The sequence below is a fragment of the Oncorhynchus clarkii genome, chromosome 3 (assembly GCF_045791955.1).
Source record: "Oncorhynchus clarkii lewisi isolate Uvic-CL-2024 chromosome 3, UVic_Ocla_1.0, whole genome shotgun sequence".
NCBI lineage: Eukaryota > Metazoa > Chordata > Actinopteri > Salmoniformes > Salmonidae > Oncorhynchus > Oncorhynchus clarkii.
Window position 1 is genome coordinate 51,172,342 of NC_092149.1, and position 18,620 is coordinate 51,190,961.

Genomic DNA, 18,620 nt, shown 5'->3' on the forward strand with positions numbered 1-18,620 from the left:
CGATTTTTGTTTGTTTATATAAGAAAACGGGCTGACAGAGTTCATTGATAAATACACTACCGTTCCAAAGTTTGGGGTCACTTGGAAAATGTCCTTGTTTTTGAAAGAAAAGCAAATTCTTTGTCCATTAAAATAACATAAAATTGATCAGAAATAAAGTGTAGACATTGTTAATGTTGTAAATGACTATTGTAGCTAGAAAGCCCCTTAGAAAACCATTTTGCAATTATGTTAGCACAGCTGAAAACTGTTGTGCTGATTAAAGAAACAATAAAATTGGCATTCTTTAGACTAGTTGAGTATCTGGCGCATCGGGATTTGTGGGTTTGATTACAGGCTCAAAATGGCCAGAAACGAAGAAGAATATTTCTTCTGAAACTAATCAGTCTATTCTTGTTCTGAGAAATGAAGGCTATTCCATGCGAGAAATTGCCAAGAAACTAAAGATCTCGTACAGTGCTGTGTACTACACACTTCACAGAACAGTGCAAACTGTCCCTAACCAGAATTGAAAGAGGAGTGGGAGGCCCCGGTGCACAACTGAGCAAGAGGACAAGTACATCAGTGTCTAGTTTGAGAAACAGACGCCTCACAAGTCCTCAACTGGCAGCTTCATTAAATAGTACCCGCAAAACATCAGTCTCAACGTCAACAGTGAAGAGGCGACTCCGGGATGCTGGCCTTCTAGGAAGAAAGAAAAAGCCATATCTCAGACTGGCCAATAAAAAATATTAAGATGGGCAAAAGAACACAGACACTGGAAAAAGGAACTCTGCCTAGAAGGCCAGCATCCCGGAGTCACCTCTTCACTGTTGACATTGACTGGTGTTTTGCGGGTACTATTTAATGAAGCTGCCAGTTGAGGACTTGTAAGGTGTCTGTTTCTCAACCTAGACACTGATGTACTTGTCCTCTTGCTCAAGTGTGCACCGGGGCCTCCCACTTTCTATTCTTGGCAAGTTCTTTGTTTCTGGCCATTTTGAGCCTGTAATCGAACCTACAAATGATGATGCTCCAGATACTCAACTAGTCTAAAGGCCAGTTTTATTGCTTCTTTAAATCAGAACAACAGTTTTCAGCTGTGCTAACATAATTGCAAAAGGGGTTTCTAATGATCAATTAGCCTTTTAAAATTATAAACTTGGATTAGCTAACACAATGTGCCATTGGAACACAGGAGTGATGGTTGCTGATAATGGGCCTCTGTACACCTATGTAGATAGTCCATAAACAAATCTGGCATTTCCAGCTACAATAGTCATTACAACATTAACAATGTCTACACTGTATTTCTGATCAATTTGATGTTATTTTAAATGAACAAAAAAAACGTGCTTTTCTTTCAAAAACAAGGACATTTCTAAGTGACTTTTGAACGTCAGTGATTGGGTCTCAATGTAGGCAGCAGCCTCTCTGAGTTAGTGGTTGCTGTTTAGCAGTCTGACGGCCTTGAGATAGAAGCTGTTTTTCAGTCTCTCGGTGCCAGCTTTGATGCACCTGTACTGACCTCACCTTCTGGATGGTAGCGGTGTGAACAGGCAGTGGCTCGGGTGGTTGATGTCCTTGGTGATCTTTTTGGCCGGGTGCTGTAGGTGTTATGGAGGGCAAGTAGTTTCCCCCCAGTGATGCGTTGTGCTGACTGCACCATCCTCTAGAGAGCCTTGCTGTTGAGGGCGGTGCAGTTGCCGTACCAGGCTGTGAGGCAGGCTGACAGGATGCTCTCGATTGTGCATCTGTAAAAGTTTGTCAGGGTTTTGGGTGACAAGCCAAATTTCTTCAGCCTCCTGAGGTTGAAGAGGCGTGTGGGTGGACCATTTCAGTTTGTACGCCGAGGAACTTACAACTTTCCACCTTCTCCACTGCTGTCCCTTCGATGTGGATAGGGGGGTGCTCCAAACTGCTGTTTCATGAAGTCCACGATCAACTCCTTTGTTTTGTTGACATTGAGTGAGAGGTTGTTTTCCTGACACCACACTCCTAGTGCCCTCACCTCCTCCCTGTAGCTTGTCTCGTCGTTGTTGGTAATCAAGACTACCACTGTAGTGTCGTCTGCAAACTTGATGATTAAGTTGGAGGCGTGCATGGCCACGCAGTCATGGGTGAACAGGGAGTACAGGAGGGGGCTGAGCACGCACCCTTGTGGGTCCCCAGTGTTGAGGATCAGCGGGGTGGAGAGGTTGTTTCCTACCTTCACCACCTGGGGGCGGCCCGTCAAAAAGTCCAGGGCTCAATTGCACAGGAATGGGTTGAGACCCAGGGCCTCCAGCTTGATGATGAGCTTGGAGGGTACTGTGGTGTTGAATGCTGAGCTGTAGTCAATGAACAGCATTCTTACATAGGTATTCCTTATGTCCAGGTGAGATAAGGCAGTGTGCAGTGTGATGGCGATTGCGTCGTCTGTGGACCTGTCGGGGCGGTATGCAAACTGAAGTGGGTCTAGGGTGGCCGGTAAGGTGGTGATATGGCGGCAACACAGATTTGTACTTATGCAGGAAAATAAAGGTAAAGCATGCGATATCAGAAATTGTGTCATGTGATTATTTTCAACCTACAATATCGTCATATAATTATAAGGATCAGCCTCCCTGCCCCCAATCCTAACTTTACCCATTAGTGTGGAAAATACAAAACGGACCCAAGATTAGTGTCAACAGGCAGGGAACACAACATGTGAATAGTGCCGAGAAGATACCCCCATCATGTATCACAGAGACAGAGCAGAGCTGACACAGTCCTCAACATGGGAACTTTAGCTTTCCCTCTGCACAAAGTCGGGACCTGTGGTTGGTGCCATATAACAATGCCATTGTCGATAAAGAGCTTTTCAGAAGGATCTGATTTCCATCCTCTTTCCAAAATCCAAACAACCGCCACGTGTTCCAAAGCCAACAGAACATCTGTGAGCTCACAAAGTGGTGTGTCTTACAGTGAAACTGTACTCCAAGGCGTTAATTGTACAAAAACAAACAGCCCACAGAAGAATCTCTCGTTAGTATGGTGATAAATACTTGTTACAACATCCAATAACTGTTTTGTGGTGGGCTCCTGGAAACAATCTTGTACGATCAGTTCATTTTATACCGACGAGCATGATTAACTCTGTCCAACTAGTGGAATAACAGCTGGCAGTAACTTAATTATCATGAATTATGATTGGTACCGGAAGGTTAAGGGAGAGCAAAAGTAGTGCACTATTATAGGGAACTAGGGTGCCATTTGGGATGGGCCTAAGGAGTATGGTTGAAGCATTATATTCAAACACCACTTCAGAGTACCGACAAACAAATGAAAAGGCCCATGCAGTAAAATGGATCCCAAACAGGACACACTGTACCTCCTATGCTTGACATGGCAAAGAAAACCAACTTTTGTTTGAGACATTACCCGATTTGGAAAACCCCAAAACATTAGGACCGGAGTCAAATCATAAATACAGGACTCTTCCCATGTTAGCGCCACCTCAAGTAATGATTGTAGTTGCAACCTGCTTAAATAACACCGTGAGGAGAACATTTGGCTCCTGCGTGTTGTGATGCAGAACGAGAGACACAGGGGGAGAGGGAGAGAGAGAGGGCGAGAAGGGGAGAGAAAGAGAGAGAGAGAGAGCGAGAGCAAGAAAGAGCAAGAGAACACAGTCTGTGTTTAAATAGCAGTTAGTTTCCAGTGTGGCTGTCGGAGCCGTGCCGTCTAAGGGGAACAGGAAATGGTAGTGTCTGAGTTTCCAGAGCTGTGGGGGAACCTGTCCAAGCAGACTGTTTCATCATCACAGGGCTTTTATATAGAAAATAGCTGCTATTTCAGTCACTTCGAGGAGTTTGGGTAAAGACAGAGGAGAAACAGAGGCAAATAACCCACCAAATGATTATCTACAACGCTTGTGACACACCTTTTTCCAGCTGTTGATTAGTTGAATGAATCATCAACACTTTCCAAGTCAAGCTGTAGTAATCAACTACTGTGTCTGTGAAATCCGGCAATCTTGTTCATCAAAAGGTCATTGCACGCCAAGCAACAGCTCTACAATATGGTAAGATTCAGTGCAAGCATTCCCAATTAATAATCATAACAATACTCAACATCTTTAACAGTTGGATAATGAAAGTACTAAAAGTAAACTAAATCAGGGTCCTCTGAATGCAATGGCTGTTCCAAATACCAGCCTATTTGCTATGGGCCCTGGTCAAAAGTAGAGCACTAACTAAACTCAGCAAAAAAAAAGAAAAACGTCCTCTCACTGTCAACTGCGTTTATTTTCAGCAAACTTAAGATGTGTAAATATTTGTAAGAACATAACAAGGTTCAACAACTGAGACATAAACTGAACAAGTTCCACAGACATGTGACTAACAGAAATTGAATAATGTGTCCCTGAACAAAGGGGGGTCAAAATCAAAAGTAACAGTCAGTATCTGGTGTGGCCACCAGCTGCATTAAGTACTGCAGTGCATCTCCTCCTCATGGACTGCACCAGATTTGCCAGTTCTTGCTGTGAGATATTACCCCACTCTTCCACCAAGGCACCTGCAAGATCTCAGACATTTCTGGGGGGGAATGGCCCTAGCCCTCACCCTCCGATCCAACAGGCCCCAGACGTGCTCAATAGGATTGAGATCTGTGCTCTTCGCTGGCCATGGCAGAACACTGACATTCCTGTCTTAAAGGAAATCACACATAGAACGAGCAGTATGGCTGGTGGTATTGTCATGCTGGAGGGTCATGTCAGGATGAGACTGCAGGAAGGGTACCACATGAGGTAGGAGGTTGACTTCCCAGTAACGCATAGCGTTGAGATTGCCTGCAATGACAACAAGCTCAGTCCGATGATGCTGTGACACACCACCCCAGACCATGACGGACTCTCCACTTCCAAATCAATCCCGCTCCAGGCCTCAGTATAACGCTCATTCCTTCGACGCTAAATGCAAATCTGTCCATTACCCCTGGTGAGACAAAACCGTGACTCGTCAGTGAAGGGCACTTTTTGCCAGTCCTGTCTGTTCCAGCGATGGTGGGTTTGCACCCATAGGCAACATTGTTGTCGGTGATGTCTGGTGAGGACCTATTGCGGACAGTCTGAGCACTGATGGAGGGATTGTGCGTTCCTGGTGTAACTCGGGCAGTAGTTGTTGCCATCCTGTACCTGTCCCGCAGGTGTGATGTTCGGATGTATCGATCCTGTGCAGGTGTTGTTACACGTGGTCTGCCACTGCGAGGACGATCAGCTGTCCGTCCTGTCTCCCTGTAGCGCTGTCTTAGGCGTCTCACAATACGGACATTGCAATTTATTGCCCAGGCCACACCGCCAGTCCTCATGCCTCCTTGCAGCATGCCTAAGGCACATTCACGCAGATTAGCAAGGACCCTGGGCATCTTTCTTTTGGTATTTTTCAGAGTCAGTAGAAAGGTCTCTTTAGTGTCCTAAGTTTTCATAACTGTGACCTTAATTGTCTACCGTCTGTAAGCTGTTAGTGTCTTAACCACCGTTCCACAGGTGCATGTTCATTAACTGTTTAATGTTCATTGAACAAGCATGGGAAGAAGTATTTAAACCCTTTACAATGAAGATCTGTGAAGTTATTTGGATTTTTACAAATTATATCTGAACGACAGGGTCCTGAAAAAAGGGACGTTTGTTTTTTGCTGAATTTAGATAAAAGGGTGGGTTGTGGGGCACAGTATATGTATAACCCTGCTTTTGAGAGCCGAGTAGACAGTTTTAACCCCCCACAGAAAATAAAGAGCATTATTTAGAGGTCTCTCTACATCAGATAGCTGCAAAAGATTAAACATGGGGCCCTGGATTAAAGTAGTGCACTATATGTGGAATAGCATGCCATTTGGGACATAGATTTGGAGGCTATATGGTAGATAGGAGCTGGCATGACATGTTGGGTCTAAGCCGCAGCAGATGTGACCGGACCCGTCCATCTCATCTCGGCTGCGTCCCAAATAGCCCATACTCTGGGCAAAAGTACTGCACTATGTAGAGAACAGAGTACCACTTGGGACACAAGCCTTCATCTCATCTCCCCTCGACACCATCTGCAGGGTATTAGGTCACCTCCACCCGGGGAGAGACGGTAACTGTTGCTAAGGGATCTCCAGGTCGGCCAGAGATGCGGCCATGCGAAAGGGTACAGGGTACGCACGTTAAACAATGATCAGGGTCATATTCATTAGTGCACACCGTCGCAAAGCATTCTGCAATGGAACCCAAAAAACACGTTTTTAGTACTGGGAAAGTCCCTCCCTGTTTCTGTCCGTTTTCTTCAATTTTTGTTTATTTTTCAATTTTATTATGATTCATAAGAAAGTCTGGAAGTCCATTGAAGAACAAATGTAACACATAGGCCTGTAAGTTATATATAATTGACAGACTGACTATATTCATACTTACAGTAACTGAAATAGAAGTAGGCCTATAAGACAATTACAGTGGACAGGGTATCCATGAGGGGGGAAAATATCAATGCCCTATTATTTTGTACTCCTGTAGTACTCAGGATGTTTCGGAGACTAGTGTTGACCTCATTTTGAATGTCAGCCGAGCGCTGCCTCATAAAAGACACACACGCCTGTTGCATAGTCATGTCAACACAGCCTCACTCACTCTCCTACAGTCAGGCAATATAAATTACTTACAGACCTGGGTTCAAATTGAAATCTTTATCATTTCCTTTAGCCTGCCTAGAGAGCAGGCTTTACACCAGGGGCAGTCAACTCAATTCAGTCGGACGATTTTTGTCTCAAGCTGATGGTCGGGAGGCCGAAACATAATTAAAAGAAGTTAAGTTAAGTTAAGAAGTTAAAAGAAGCAAATTGACCACAAATAAGCCCAAAAATAGATCGTATTACAAAATAACATTTCACACCTTGATTACATTAAAGACAGATTTCCTATAATTCAAAGAAGCCTTGGTGATTTACAGTACTTTATTTTGTTTTTTAGCAAAAACCACAATCCTCTCTGGTTTACATTGTTGGGACTTTTCTAAAATCGCTTCCACGGCAAAAGGCCAGCTTAACCAAGCACAGATGCAGTATTTGAATTGATTTAAAATAGTATTTCAACCAAAGTCTGCGTATACACTCAGTTGAACTAGGTGCATAGCGTAGACCAGACATAAGCCACTATAGGGTTGATCTTTTGCAACCATGCCTTGAGCCAGAGCCATAAAGATCCTATAATTCAACACTATTTGATCAGTTTCTCGAAGGAAAATCTTCCCGACCAAGACGGATGTTTTTCTTGTTGTCGTCATCACGTTGCTAGGATACAAAGACCCACTCCAGAGAGATGCAACTGGACCTTCGAGAACGTCAGTAAGTCAGTCCGTACTCATCTCATTGAGGCAGTTAACTTAATAGCCTGCTTCCTGTGTCGACTGGCCCAGCCAGCGCTCACAGTTTAACCGGCAGTCTGCTCTACTACTGGGACGTGGGGGAAGGAACTCCCTTTCAACACAGCAATGTGCTTCTGCTCCTTTAGCCATCTGACTCTAGCCACATGAACACATCTCGTGTGACTACAATACGACTCCCATGAATGATATTGCCTATGTGGTGACATACGGTATATATATATTTCTCTACTTTTGGTGAATATGGGGAGGCTACATATATACTGCCATGTACAGTTTGGACTCTCGCATGTGTGACTTAGACATTAGAATTACAATCTTAAAAAGTCGAAGATCAAGCAAACCATAAAATCAATAGATTTGGCAAAAAACAGCACAGTAGACATCTGGCAGGACACATTTTAAAATGACAAATGACCCATAGCCTATCCAAAACCCTCTCTAAATGTCAAAGAAGGTCTTTAAAATGTTCTGAGCTACTTTGGGAGAAAAGCTAGGGTCTGGTTACTTACGTGACTGCTCTCCTTGAAAAGTTTAAAGCTCATCCACTTGGGCATGGTGTCTCTTTGCTCTGCTCTCTCGGTCTGTGCTGCAGAGTTAAGCTCAGTTCAAGCTCTTTCCTTTGATTGGCTGAGCCAGACAGGGAGACAGGCAGTGTGTTATGACCCTGTCGTCTCTACTACTCATAGAAAGCCTGTGGTTGAGGTCTTCACGGGTCCCAACCGGGTACGAAATCCTGTTGTTGACCCTCGACAGAAAGGCTTCCGTTTGATTGTCATTGGGTCTCTCCAGTCTATCAACTGTATATACCAGAGACCCGATGACAATCAAACAGGACCCAGCACGGACCAGAGGGTCAACGTTCGGGTCGGGTCCAGGTTAATCGGGTCCTACTTGGACCCATGAAGACCTCTAGCACAGGCTTACTATGAGTAGTAGAGACGACGGGTCATAACACACTACTGCATGTGTGCACCCAACCAAGGACCAGCAGAGCCTATAGCATTTTTATGTCATGCTAATAAAGGTGAATTTATTGCCTTATAGAAGGCCTAGCCAGCATATAAAGACCCATTTGTTAAGCAGAAGAGCATCTTGGGGGGTGGAGGGGGGGGGGGGGGGGGGGTAGCAGCATGTGTGTGTTGTGGAGTGAGAAAGTGTGTGTCTGAGAGACAGAGGGAGGGTGTGGCATATATTCCTGCAGCACAGCTAAGCCCAAATGGAACCACAGCTGTCCTTCCTGCACACATACAGAGAGAAATAGACAGAACGAGAGAGACAGCGAGACAGAGAGAGAGACAGAGAGAGAGAGAGAGAGAGAGAGAGCGAGAGAGAGAACCTTCATCTCCCATCCGAGGAGCACGAGGCCAGTCTCATGACTCGCGGAAACAGCGGTGGCGATTGGAGAACAGCTTCATTATAGGGTGAGCCGGGGATGAAGGAAGGGGATAATAGATTTGATTTAGTCAACGTACAGTAATGAAGAGAGGCACAGCCTTGGTTTAGGGAGTGAGCCGACAACACATCCATGTGATGATGTGCAGCATGAGGGACAGAGGACAAACACACCCGTGTGAACTGGTTTCCTAGCTGCTTTCTTTGTAATTGTTAGCCATATATACACTGCACATGAGTTGGAGACAGACGGCAGCAAGACAAGCCCAGGAATGGCAAATGGCACCATATTCACTATACAGTGCACTCTCTTTGACCAGGGCCCACAGGAAATAGGGTGTCATTTGAGATGCAGCCTAGCCGTTCCATCTCCATGCAGGGAGAAAACAAATCCTCCCACAGTGACAGTCACAGCAGGGTGGTCGGGTGGGAGCAGGGATGTCGTGTCTCTCTGCGTCTGTGCAGAGTGGCTAACTGTCAGCTTGGACCAGACGACGACGCTGGAAGGGCTTAGAGAGACCACAAAAGCACCAGGAAAAGAGTCATTTCCAAGACAAAAACAGTCTGTGGAAAAATTGACATGGCTCGCCCGGAGGAAAAAATATCAAGAGAGAAAAAAAAAACCTGACAGTCAGTCGGTGACACTTGGCGGCTCAAATGAGACCGGGTTTGGTGTTAGGAACTTATTTTTTGGGAATTCTATAGCCAGCCTTCCCTTGGCTATTCATAACAGCATGCAGCATTGGAATATAGCTTAAGGAAATTGCAATGAACTATAAGGGAGCTCCAGCACTGAGAAATGTCTTTCTGTTTAAAGCCTTCCAAAGAGCAACAAGACAACCCTCCCACCTTGAGAAGGAATGAAATAATATTGTTTAGTTGCGACATCCTCCACCGAGAGAGAAAGCAACAAACACACTCGGCTGTTCCATAAACTTCCCTCAAATCACACCTATTCATCACAAGCTCAACGAGGATTTGTCTGTCACTCTGTTAGGGCATTTCTAGAGCCCAGTCTATCTTTCTGCTGTGTGTGGCAGAGTGACATTTAGCGCAGGGGCAAAGTGTGGGCGTACTGTGTGAAAAGGTCACAGGGCGTCACAATGGACTGGCCAGGCCACGCTCTCTCTCTCTCTCTGTATGCGTCCCAAATGGCACCCTATTCCCTATTTAGTCCATAGGGCTCTGGTTAAAAGTAGTGCACTATATAGGGAATAAGGTACCATTTGGGAGTTTGGGGATGCAGCTTCTCTCTCTCTCTCTTTCGTACACCACTCTCCACCCTCCAGAGCAGAGGGGAAAACGGGACCCCAGGCCAAGACACCCAAGCCTGGCTGCTCTCCAAGACAACAGAAGGCTGGAGGACCCAGCTGCAGTGGCGTTGAGCCCAGAGAGAGAGAGAGCGGGTCATAGAGAGGGAAATCTTCCAAAAGTTAAGACAACAACCAGCTTCACAACAACGGTTGAGTTCCTACCCAACTACAATGCAGATAAGGCAGGGGTAAAGCCCCGCCTTATCTCAGCTCACTGGTCACCATGGCAGCACCCACTCGCAGCACGCGCTCCAGCAGGTATATCTCACTGGTCACCCCCAAAGCCAATTCCTCCTTTGGTCGTCTTTCCTTCCAGTTCTCTGCAGCCAATGACTGGAACAAACTGCAAAAATCTCTGAAGCTGGAGACTCATATCTCCCTCACCAGCTTTAAGCACCAGCTGTCAGAGCAGCTCACAGATCACTGCACCTGTACATAGCCCATCAGTAAACAGCCCATCTATCTACCTACCTCATCCCCATACAGTATTTATTTATTTATCTTGCTCCTTTGCACCCCAGTATCTCTACTTGCACATTCATCTTCTGCACATCTACCATTCCAGTGTTTAATTGCTATATTGTAATTACTTCGCCACCATGGCCTATTTATTTCCTTATCTTACCTCATTTGCACTCACTGTAGACATTTTGTTTTATTTTGTTCTACTGTAATATTGACTGTATGTTTTGTTTATTCCATGTGTAACTCTGTGTTGTTGTATGTGTCGAATTGCTATGCTTAACCTTGGCCAGGTCGCAGTTGCAAATGAGAACTTGTTCTCAACCAGCCTACCTGGTAAATAAAGCTGAGATAATAAATACATTTGAAAAACACATGACAGATCTTACAACCCCTGGATAGGTATTTAACATATCAGCTAAAAACATAATAGATTAAGCAATCTGACGCCCGACTGCACAGTCGATGACGTGGAACGCAACCACTGGTTGATTGACGCGATGCAATGTAGATGTGCAGGAACTCAACCATATTGTCCATCAGTCATGCGAACTACTGCCGGTAGCTAAATTTAACAACTAATTATGGTGGATGCTGTCACTACTGACCTACATAGACAACTCAAGGTAAGAGGAATTTTACCCAAACATGTAAATTAGATGAACCCTCCCTTTAACTCTCACACACCATTTTTTTTTTTCAAGAGCAAATTAGGAATCAAATGTATCCTTACATTGATTTCAAACAGTCCTTCGTATGTTGCATGAGGGCACATGCCTGCACAAAGCCTGAACAGACGTTTCATAATTTCACATGATTGTTGTTCTAACCTACTGGGGAGCCTCAGCTCTAATGGCAGGTCACAGCCCCTGCTTGGAACATAAGAGAGGCCAGGGAAACCCCGATTGTCAATCAGCTGTCCATGGTGACCCACAGGGGGGAGGAGCTAGGAAGGAGCCAATCAATGTCAGCCTAATTTCAAAAAAGTACATATCAGATATTAAAGTCATTAATATTTCACACTTATTTGCTTGATATTGTGTATGGTAAATATTGAATATGTAGGACTTATTGCTGTAGGCCTACAGGGAATAAAGAAGATGTTTAGGGCTCATGTTCATAAAGAATCTCGGGATTGGAGTGCTGATCAGTTTTGCCTTTTAGATGACAATGAATAATATGGATATGGGGGACCTGATCCCAAATCAGTACTTATACTTGAGATGTTCCAGCAGATGTCCTCCTACCTTATCACTGTCCACAGTGTTCTGAGAAGTCCTAGAAGCGATGGAGATGGTGTCTGGCTGGCTGCTGCCGTCACCCTGGCTGTCTGCATCCTCACCAGCATCCCTGGATCCACACACACACACACACACACACACACACACACACACACACACACACACACACACACACACACACACACACACACACACACACAGACACACACACACACACACACACCAGTTAGAGGTGAAGTGACTTATCTCTGTCTGTCTGATGTTTCTTGAAGAGGATGTACAGTATCTTATCTTCAGCCATCCAGACCAAATTAAATAGAATGAGTCACACTGATCTATGAAATATATGAACAGAGATTAGACTAAAACAAATGTGGGAACTTTATTAATACACCTAGTGACAGTGTTGCTTACGTGGGTGCCTGCCATGGCCCGAGGGGATAGGGAGTAGGGCAAAGTTGCCCCTAGACACTGGTCAGTTTAGCATGTTCCCCACTAATGGTTAAGGTTAGGATTGGGAGAGAGGAAGCGGATCCTAGATCTGTACCTAGGGGAAACGTCAACCTGGAGCGAGTGCTGGGCCTACTCACCTCTTGCTGTTGTTGCGTGGCTTGGCCGGGGTTTTGGGCATGTGGATGGGCTCCTTCAGCGCCCCCTTGAGGTGGATGATCCTCTCCTGGATCACCTCCCGGATGTTCTTGATCCACTCCTGCTTTGCTTCAATACTGGACGCCTGGGGAGGAGAGTGAGACGCATCACATTGATTGATCTTTTTTTATCCTCTGGCCTCTGGCAAGAGAAGGTGTTGGCGTATCAAGGAGAGAATGATGCTTTCTGCAAGGCATGGCCCTTACAGACCCAGTCTTTAGGAAGGCTATATGTCACTTATTTTTATGGCTCCTCAATTAGTGTGGGTATGGCATTGTGATAAATGACCTAAAGCTACCTTTCACCCTGTACTGAAACTGATCCTGGATCAGCACTCCTACTCTGTAATGCTTTCGAGATCAGCAAGGAGCATAGACCTACCTTGAGGACAGTCTTGTTGTCAGATGAGGGGGTCCTTCCAGCCCACAGAGCAAACTTACAGGGGTCCCCTTCAATGTGCTCCGTCACGCCCAGCTCTGATGTCTGGATAATGGAGAAGAACAAAATGTCAAGTCTTGAACCTGCTTTTTATGACTTGGAACCTTCCAAATCATCATGTGTTCAGTATACCATTGAATATCATAAAAACGATATACTAAAACTGTAACTATATATCATAAAAACTAATAGCAATGTTCCCTTTCTGAAAAGGAATTTAAGAGGCACATTAAGATACAGTCATAGTAAATCCCATCCAACATTCCTCTATGTCCCTGTCACAGTAGGTTGGTGGCACCTTAATTGGGGAGGACGGGCTCGTGGTAATGGCTGGAGCGGATTTCCATGTGTTTGATGCCATTCCATTCGCTCTGTTCCAGCCATTATTATGAGCTGTCCTCCCCTCAGCAGCCTCCACTGGTCCCTTGGTCCTGGCTGGGGATGTGTCCCAAATGGCCACCCTGTTCCCTATATAGTACACTACTTCAGACCAGGGCCCACAGGGCTCTCACCATAAAGGCATAGGGTGCCATTTGGTGCGCAGCCTGGACACGTCTCTTCAGCAGGTCCTATGATTGCAGGTCCTGTCTCTGCCTGGCCGGCTCATCCGCTCTCCCCTGGCATTCTCTGCCTCTGACCCAATTACGGGGGCTTACTAGTGCTCTTCCATGCCGTCCCTAGGAGGGGTGCGTCACGTCGTGCCAGGCTTTTTTCTCTCCGCCATACTCGACACGAGTGGGTTGAGTCACTGAGATGATCTTCCTGTCTTGTTTTAACCTCTGCCTCGTGCGGTGGAGGAGATCTCCGTGGGCTATACTCAGCCTTGTCTCAGGGTAGTAAGTTGGTGGTCTGTTGATATCCCTCTAGCCGTGTGGCGGATGTGCTTTGGAAAAGTGGGTGGGGTTATATCCTCACGAGTAGGCCCTGTCCGGGATTATCATTGGACAGGATCCTCTCTCCCCCCCCGCTCTCTCTCATCTGCTGTCTCAACCTCTGAATGCTTGGCTATGAAAAGCCAACTGACATTTACTCCCGAGGTGCTGACCTGTTGCACCCTCTACAACCACTGTGATTATTTTGGTCTCTCTAGGTTTCTAGGTTTTTAGGCTAGCTTTCTGTAACAAGCACTTTGTGACATTTGCTGATGCAAAATGGGCTTTATAAACACATTGAATTTGATTTGATTTGGAACAGTTGTTATTGGACACGCACATAATGCATATTCATAATTCATGCACAGTGAGAGGAAGCTGTAATTTCCGGACCACTCCATCTGCTCTGAGTTTCACGTATTCAACACCTGGCTCTTTGTATTCTCCCTCCCCAGCTTCCTCTAAAACACACTGAATATACTGTAGCCTATTATACAAGCGGGCAATTAACACCCACCCACACACACACACCACAGTCCAGTCCTGCTTACACATAATGTACATTTGAGTCATTTAGCAGACACTCAATTGAGAGAGACTTTTTTTTTCAAATAAGAAGGCTAGAATATCGACATAAAATGAACATTGTACGAATCGTAGCACTAGAATAGCACAAATACTCTTGCACCCCTCCAACACGCGCGCGCACACACACACAATGGGATGCAGATCAAAGGGAATTGGATGGCTAAGCTCTCGGCCCACAGTGTGGAGAAAACATATCCACTGGCTAAAAGCACCTGCCCTTCCGATCCAACTCCCCGGGAGTCTCTGGGACACATGCAAAGCATCACATCCTTCCAGTATTATTAGGTTCACAGCTTGGCCAGCTGGATGATACATGATCTATATGAAAACATCAGTGCTATCTTGAGCGGAATTCCCTTGAAAAGCTGCAACTCCAAACGACTAGATGACCAGTCTCATTCCACAGATGTGTCAAGTCAAGTGCAGATGCATTCCTTCCAAATTGACCTCAGACTTGAACTTTAACTACAGAGCAGGTAGGGAGGAGGGGAGAGGAGAGGAGAGGAGAGGAGAGGGGAGGGGAAAGGAGAGGAGAGGAGAGGAGAGGAGAGGAGAGGAGAGGAGAGGAGAGGAGAGAAGGGAGCAGAAAGAGAAGTTGGGAAAAAAAGAGGCCTAGAAAACGTCCTAAGTCCTACCAGCAGTTTGTTCTTGAAGGCGTATTTGGTGCGTCCGGCCGAGTCCTTGATCTCCTTGCTGAACACCAGGGAGATCTCGAACAGGAAGAGATGACGGTCCCGGCCCTTCCGGATCAGAGACTTGGGATCCCACACCTGGAAGGTGTCCTGGATGAACAGCTCTCCCTGCACGTCCAGATTCTCATCGAAACCTGCCGGAGATCACATGGCTCTTTAAATACAGCGACACATTACAGACAGAGTTGGGGTTAATGTTTTATTCAATTAATTGCTTCTCCTTTTCAATTGATTGAGAAATCGTTGAAAATAGACGGCATTTTATTTTGCGATTATTGAATTAGTAATGTCAGTTTACTTCCTGAATTGTCGGACTTCAATTCCAATTGCCCCCAACTCTGACAGAGAGACAACAACCTTACAGCTCTATACTTGTCTACTAGATAGTGTTATTCCATGCTGTGCAGGTCTTACTGCACATTTCCCCACTGTCCCTTAAAGGGATGAGGTCAGTTAGTTTACTTCCACATGAAGTGATGGAACACCCTAGCTAAGGAATTTCCGAGAGACGTTTTAAATAGAATGCAGCACACAGGCCTCCCTCCTGCTGTACCTTCCAGCATGGCGACGTGCATGGCGTCGTTGGCCCTCTTGGGGACACTAAGCATCACCTCCAGGCCGTCCTTAATCTCCCCCTTCCCCTCCTCACAGCAGGTCAGCAGCTCCTGAAACATGCCATTTGGACAATTTTCATCCGTTCCAGTGCGTTGATTGGGTCGCTAAGTTTACAGTTCCTGGCATGCACGTTGAACACAGAACAACAATTTTCCCAGCTGGTTATTTTTTTTATTATAACATAAGAGGGCTAAGAACAGTAATTTTGAGAAGACATGTCTGGGAATTGTTTCAATGCTATTTCTTATACCAGACACTGTAAAGGGGCTCTCTGTATGCAAGATACCGGTGGCGTCCTAAATGGCACCCTATTCCGCAAGTGCACTATATAGGGTAGGGAATAGGGTGCCATTTGGGATGAACCCCTAAGATACTGCGTGATGAGATTCAGACACATCACTAAGTGCTACTATGAACATATAACACAGAGCTAAGGGGCCAACACACAAGCAGGGGAATCGGACGTCTCTTGGCAAGTCCTTAATGAGATTGATAAGAAAACCCACCCGTACATACTGATGAGATAGAGAGGAAGCGACAGGGGCGGGGAGGAGGGAGGGAGAGGTGGAGGGAGGGGAGAGAGGGAGTGAGAAGGAAGAGAGAGAGAGCGAGAGAGAAAGAGAGAGAGAGAGAGAGAGGGGTAGAAGGGGAAGAATGCTTTGATGTTCCATATTTCCTGGGGGAAGTGGCCTGGATGATAAGAGGCCCAGTTTCCTCCTTGTCCAAATCACAAATTGCACCCTATAACCTATATACAGTCATGACCAAAATTATTGGCACCCTATAACCTATATACAGAGAGTCATGACCAAAATTATTGGCACCCTTGAAGATGAACAAAAAAAGACTGTATAAAATAAATAATACAAAATACTGAGCTACATTGTATCCTAAAAAAAAATATATATATATTAATACAAATGCTCAGAGAAAAATATTTTATTTAACAACTCATATTTTTTCTCTCAAAAAGATACGGGTCAAAATGATTGACACCCGTTTTTAATACTCTAGCACCCTCCCCTGCTAGGGTAACTGAGACTTTTCTAAAATGTTTAATGGGATTGGATAACACATTGGGAGGGATCTTAGACCATTCGTCCATACAGAATCTTTCCAGATCCTTGATATCCTTCATCTGCGCTTATGAACTACCCTCTTCATTTCAAACCGCAGGTTTTCAATGGGGTTCAAGTCCAGAGACTGAGATGGCCATTGCAAAATGTGGATTTTGTGGTCAATTAACCATTTCGTTGTGGATTTTGATGTGTGCTTCGGGTAACTGTCTAGCTGGAAAATCCACTTGCGGCCAAGTTTCAGCCTTCTGGCAGAGGCAACCAGGTTTTTGGCTAAAATGTCCTGGAACTGGGTAAAGTTCATGATGCTGTTGACCTTAACAAGCACCCCAGGACCAGTGGAAGCAAAATAGACCCATAATATCAATGATCTACCACCATAGTTTACAATAGGTATGGGGTTATTTGCATCCTTCTTTCAACGCAAAATCCACCACTGGTGTGCGTGGCCAAAGAGATGTATTTTCATTTGGGAACGCAGACCTTCTCTCCCATCATGTTCCCTACCTTGAGGAGAAGCTGGTACTTAGTGATCCTCTGCACTGGCTTGATAAGGTACGAGGAGATGGAGTTAGCCAATCCGTGTCGCTGCTGGATTTCCTGCACACAGAATTTATGACGTCATGATGACTGAAACATATTGACGTTGACATTGAGATACTTTAATGTGTTCATAGCCTATAATCATGTGTTCATAGCCTATAATCATCTGTTCGTCCCAAGTGGCACACTATTCCCTATGACTATATAGTGCACTACTTTTGACTGGAGCCCAATGGCCACCGTGCACTGTAAAGTAAAGGGGGTGCCATTTGGAACGGAAGCCATAAGACTGCGCACTGGAATGCAAAGAAACAAATGGCAGTAAGTAAGCAGAAAAAATATGACTCCTGTTTAGCACTGAAATAAATGGCTCATTGGCACCACCTACAGGTAGAAGAGGACAGATAACTCATACACTTACATCGAAGAAGCTTCCAGCATGCTCCAAGATGAGTTGGCTGGAATCCGGTTTGTTTTTACAGTAATTGACGTACATGTGGAATTTATCAGCCTGAAAAAACAGTATGGGAAAATCCTGTCAAATTCAAATGACTAAGCATCTAAGTTCTTACATGCATATGTGTCTTTCTATAAACTAGGGTACCTGTGAGCCTTTCTTATAAGCTATTACAAGGTCATTAATAATAATTAGCCTTTTCTTATGTGAATACATTAAGACATAAGGAGGGAACATAGATACATTCAATATAATTCATTAGCTGAATCAAAACCTGTTTTAAACCCTTTCTCGTGCCTGGAGTCTTCACAGATTAGCCAGAAATCGTGTGACATAAAACACTAACTTCCTTTCCTTACATTTTTGATAATGTTGTTTGTCTTGTAACATTTAACAATTGACGCATTTCACAGTTGAATTACACATTGAACTTGATGCTGTAATATTGCTGTCGGACACTTTTTTTGCGCACGGCGATCTCGGAAGTGACCTGTAACCTCGTAACATGCCGTATCTCCCTGTGTTACGGTGTGATAACACATATCCAAAATGTCGTATGTGGTTGCAAAAATCGAATGCTTCCAACAGAAAGCGTGACTTGACCATCATTAATAAAACTGGATGGGGTTCTTCAATAATTCATGCATATCGTTGTTTGAGGCACAATTCATGTCCAGCTGCACTGTAAGACGTTTCTGTCATTTCAACAGCAAAACACTGTAGAATGCACGGTAAAATACCGTAAACGTGTTTTACAGCATTATTGCTGTAGATTGCACTGCGTTATGGGTAAATTGCAACAAAAAAAAACACTGTTTAAAAAATATTTATCATTATTTAACCTTTATTTAACTAAGAAAGTCAGTTAAGAACAAATTCTTATTTACAATGACAACCTACCCCCGGCCAAACCCTAACC

General features: G+C 44.8%; 1 protein-coding gene across 1 annotated transcript in view; it reads right to left on the reverse strand.

Moving 5' to 3' along the window:
* Nucleotides 1–18,620, reverse strand: part of LOC139396936 (kalirin-like) — a 162,478-nt gene that overhangs the window by 46,870 nt on the left and 96,988 nt on the right. The window contains exons 26-32 of the mRNA XM_071143876.1: nucleotides 17,666–17,755; nucleotides 17,209–17,301; nucleotides 15,564–15,675; nucleotides 14,954–15,144; nucleotides 12,802–12,903; nucleotides 12,363–12,505; nucleotides 11,779–11,881 (exon numbers count right to left, since the gene is read on the reverse strand). Of these exons, the coding sequence (XP_070999977.1) occupies nucleotides 11,779–11,881; nucleotides 12,363–12,505; nucleotides 12,802–12,903; nucleotides 14,954–15,144; nucleotides 15,564–15,675; nucleotides 17,209–17,301; nucleotides 17,666–17,755 (834 nt within the window). The remainder of the gene's footprint in view (nucleotides 1–11,778; nucleotides 11,882–12,362; nucleotides 12,506–12,801; nucleotides 12,904–14,953; nucleotides 15,145–15,563; nucleotides 15,676–17,208; nucleotides 17,302–17,665; nucleotides 17,756–18,620) is intronic.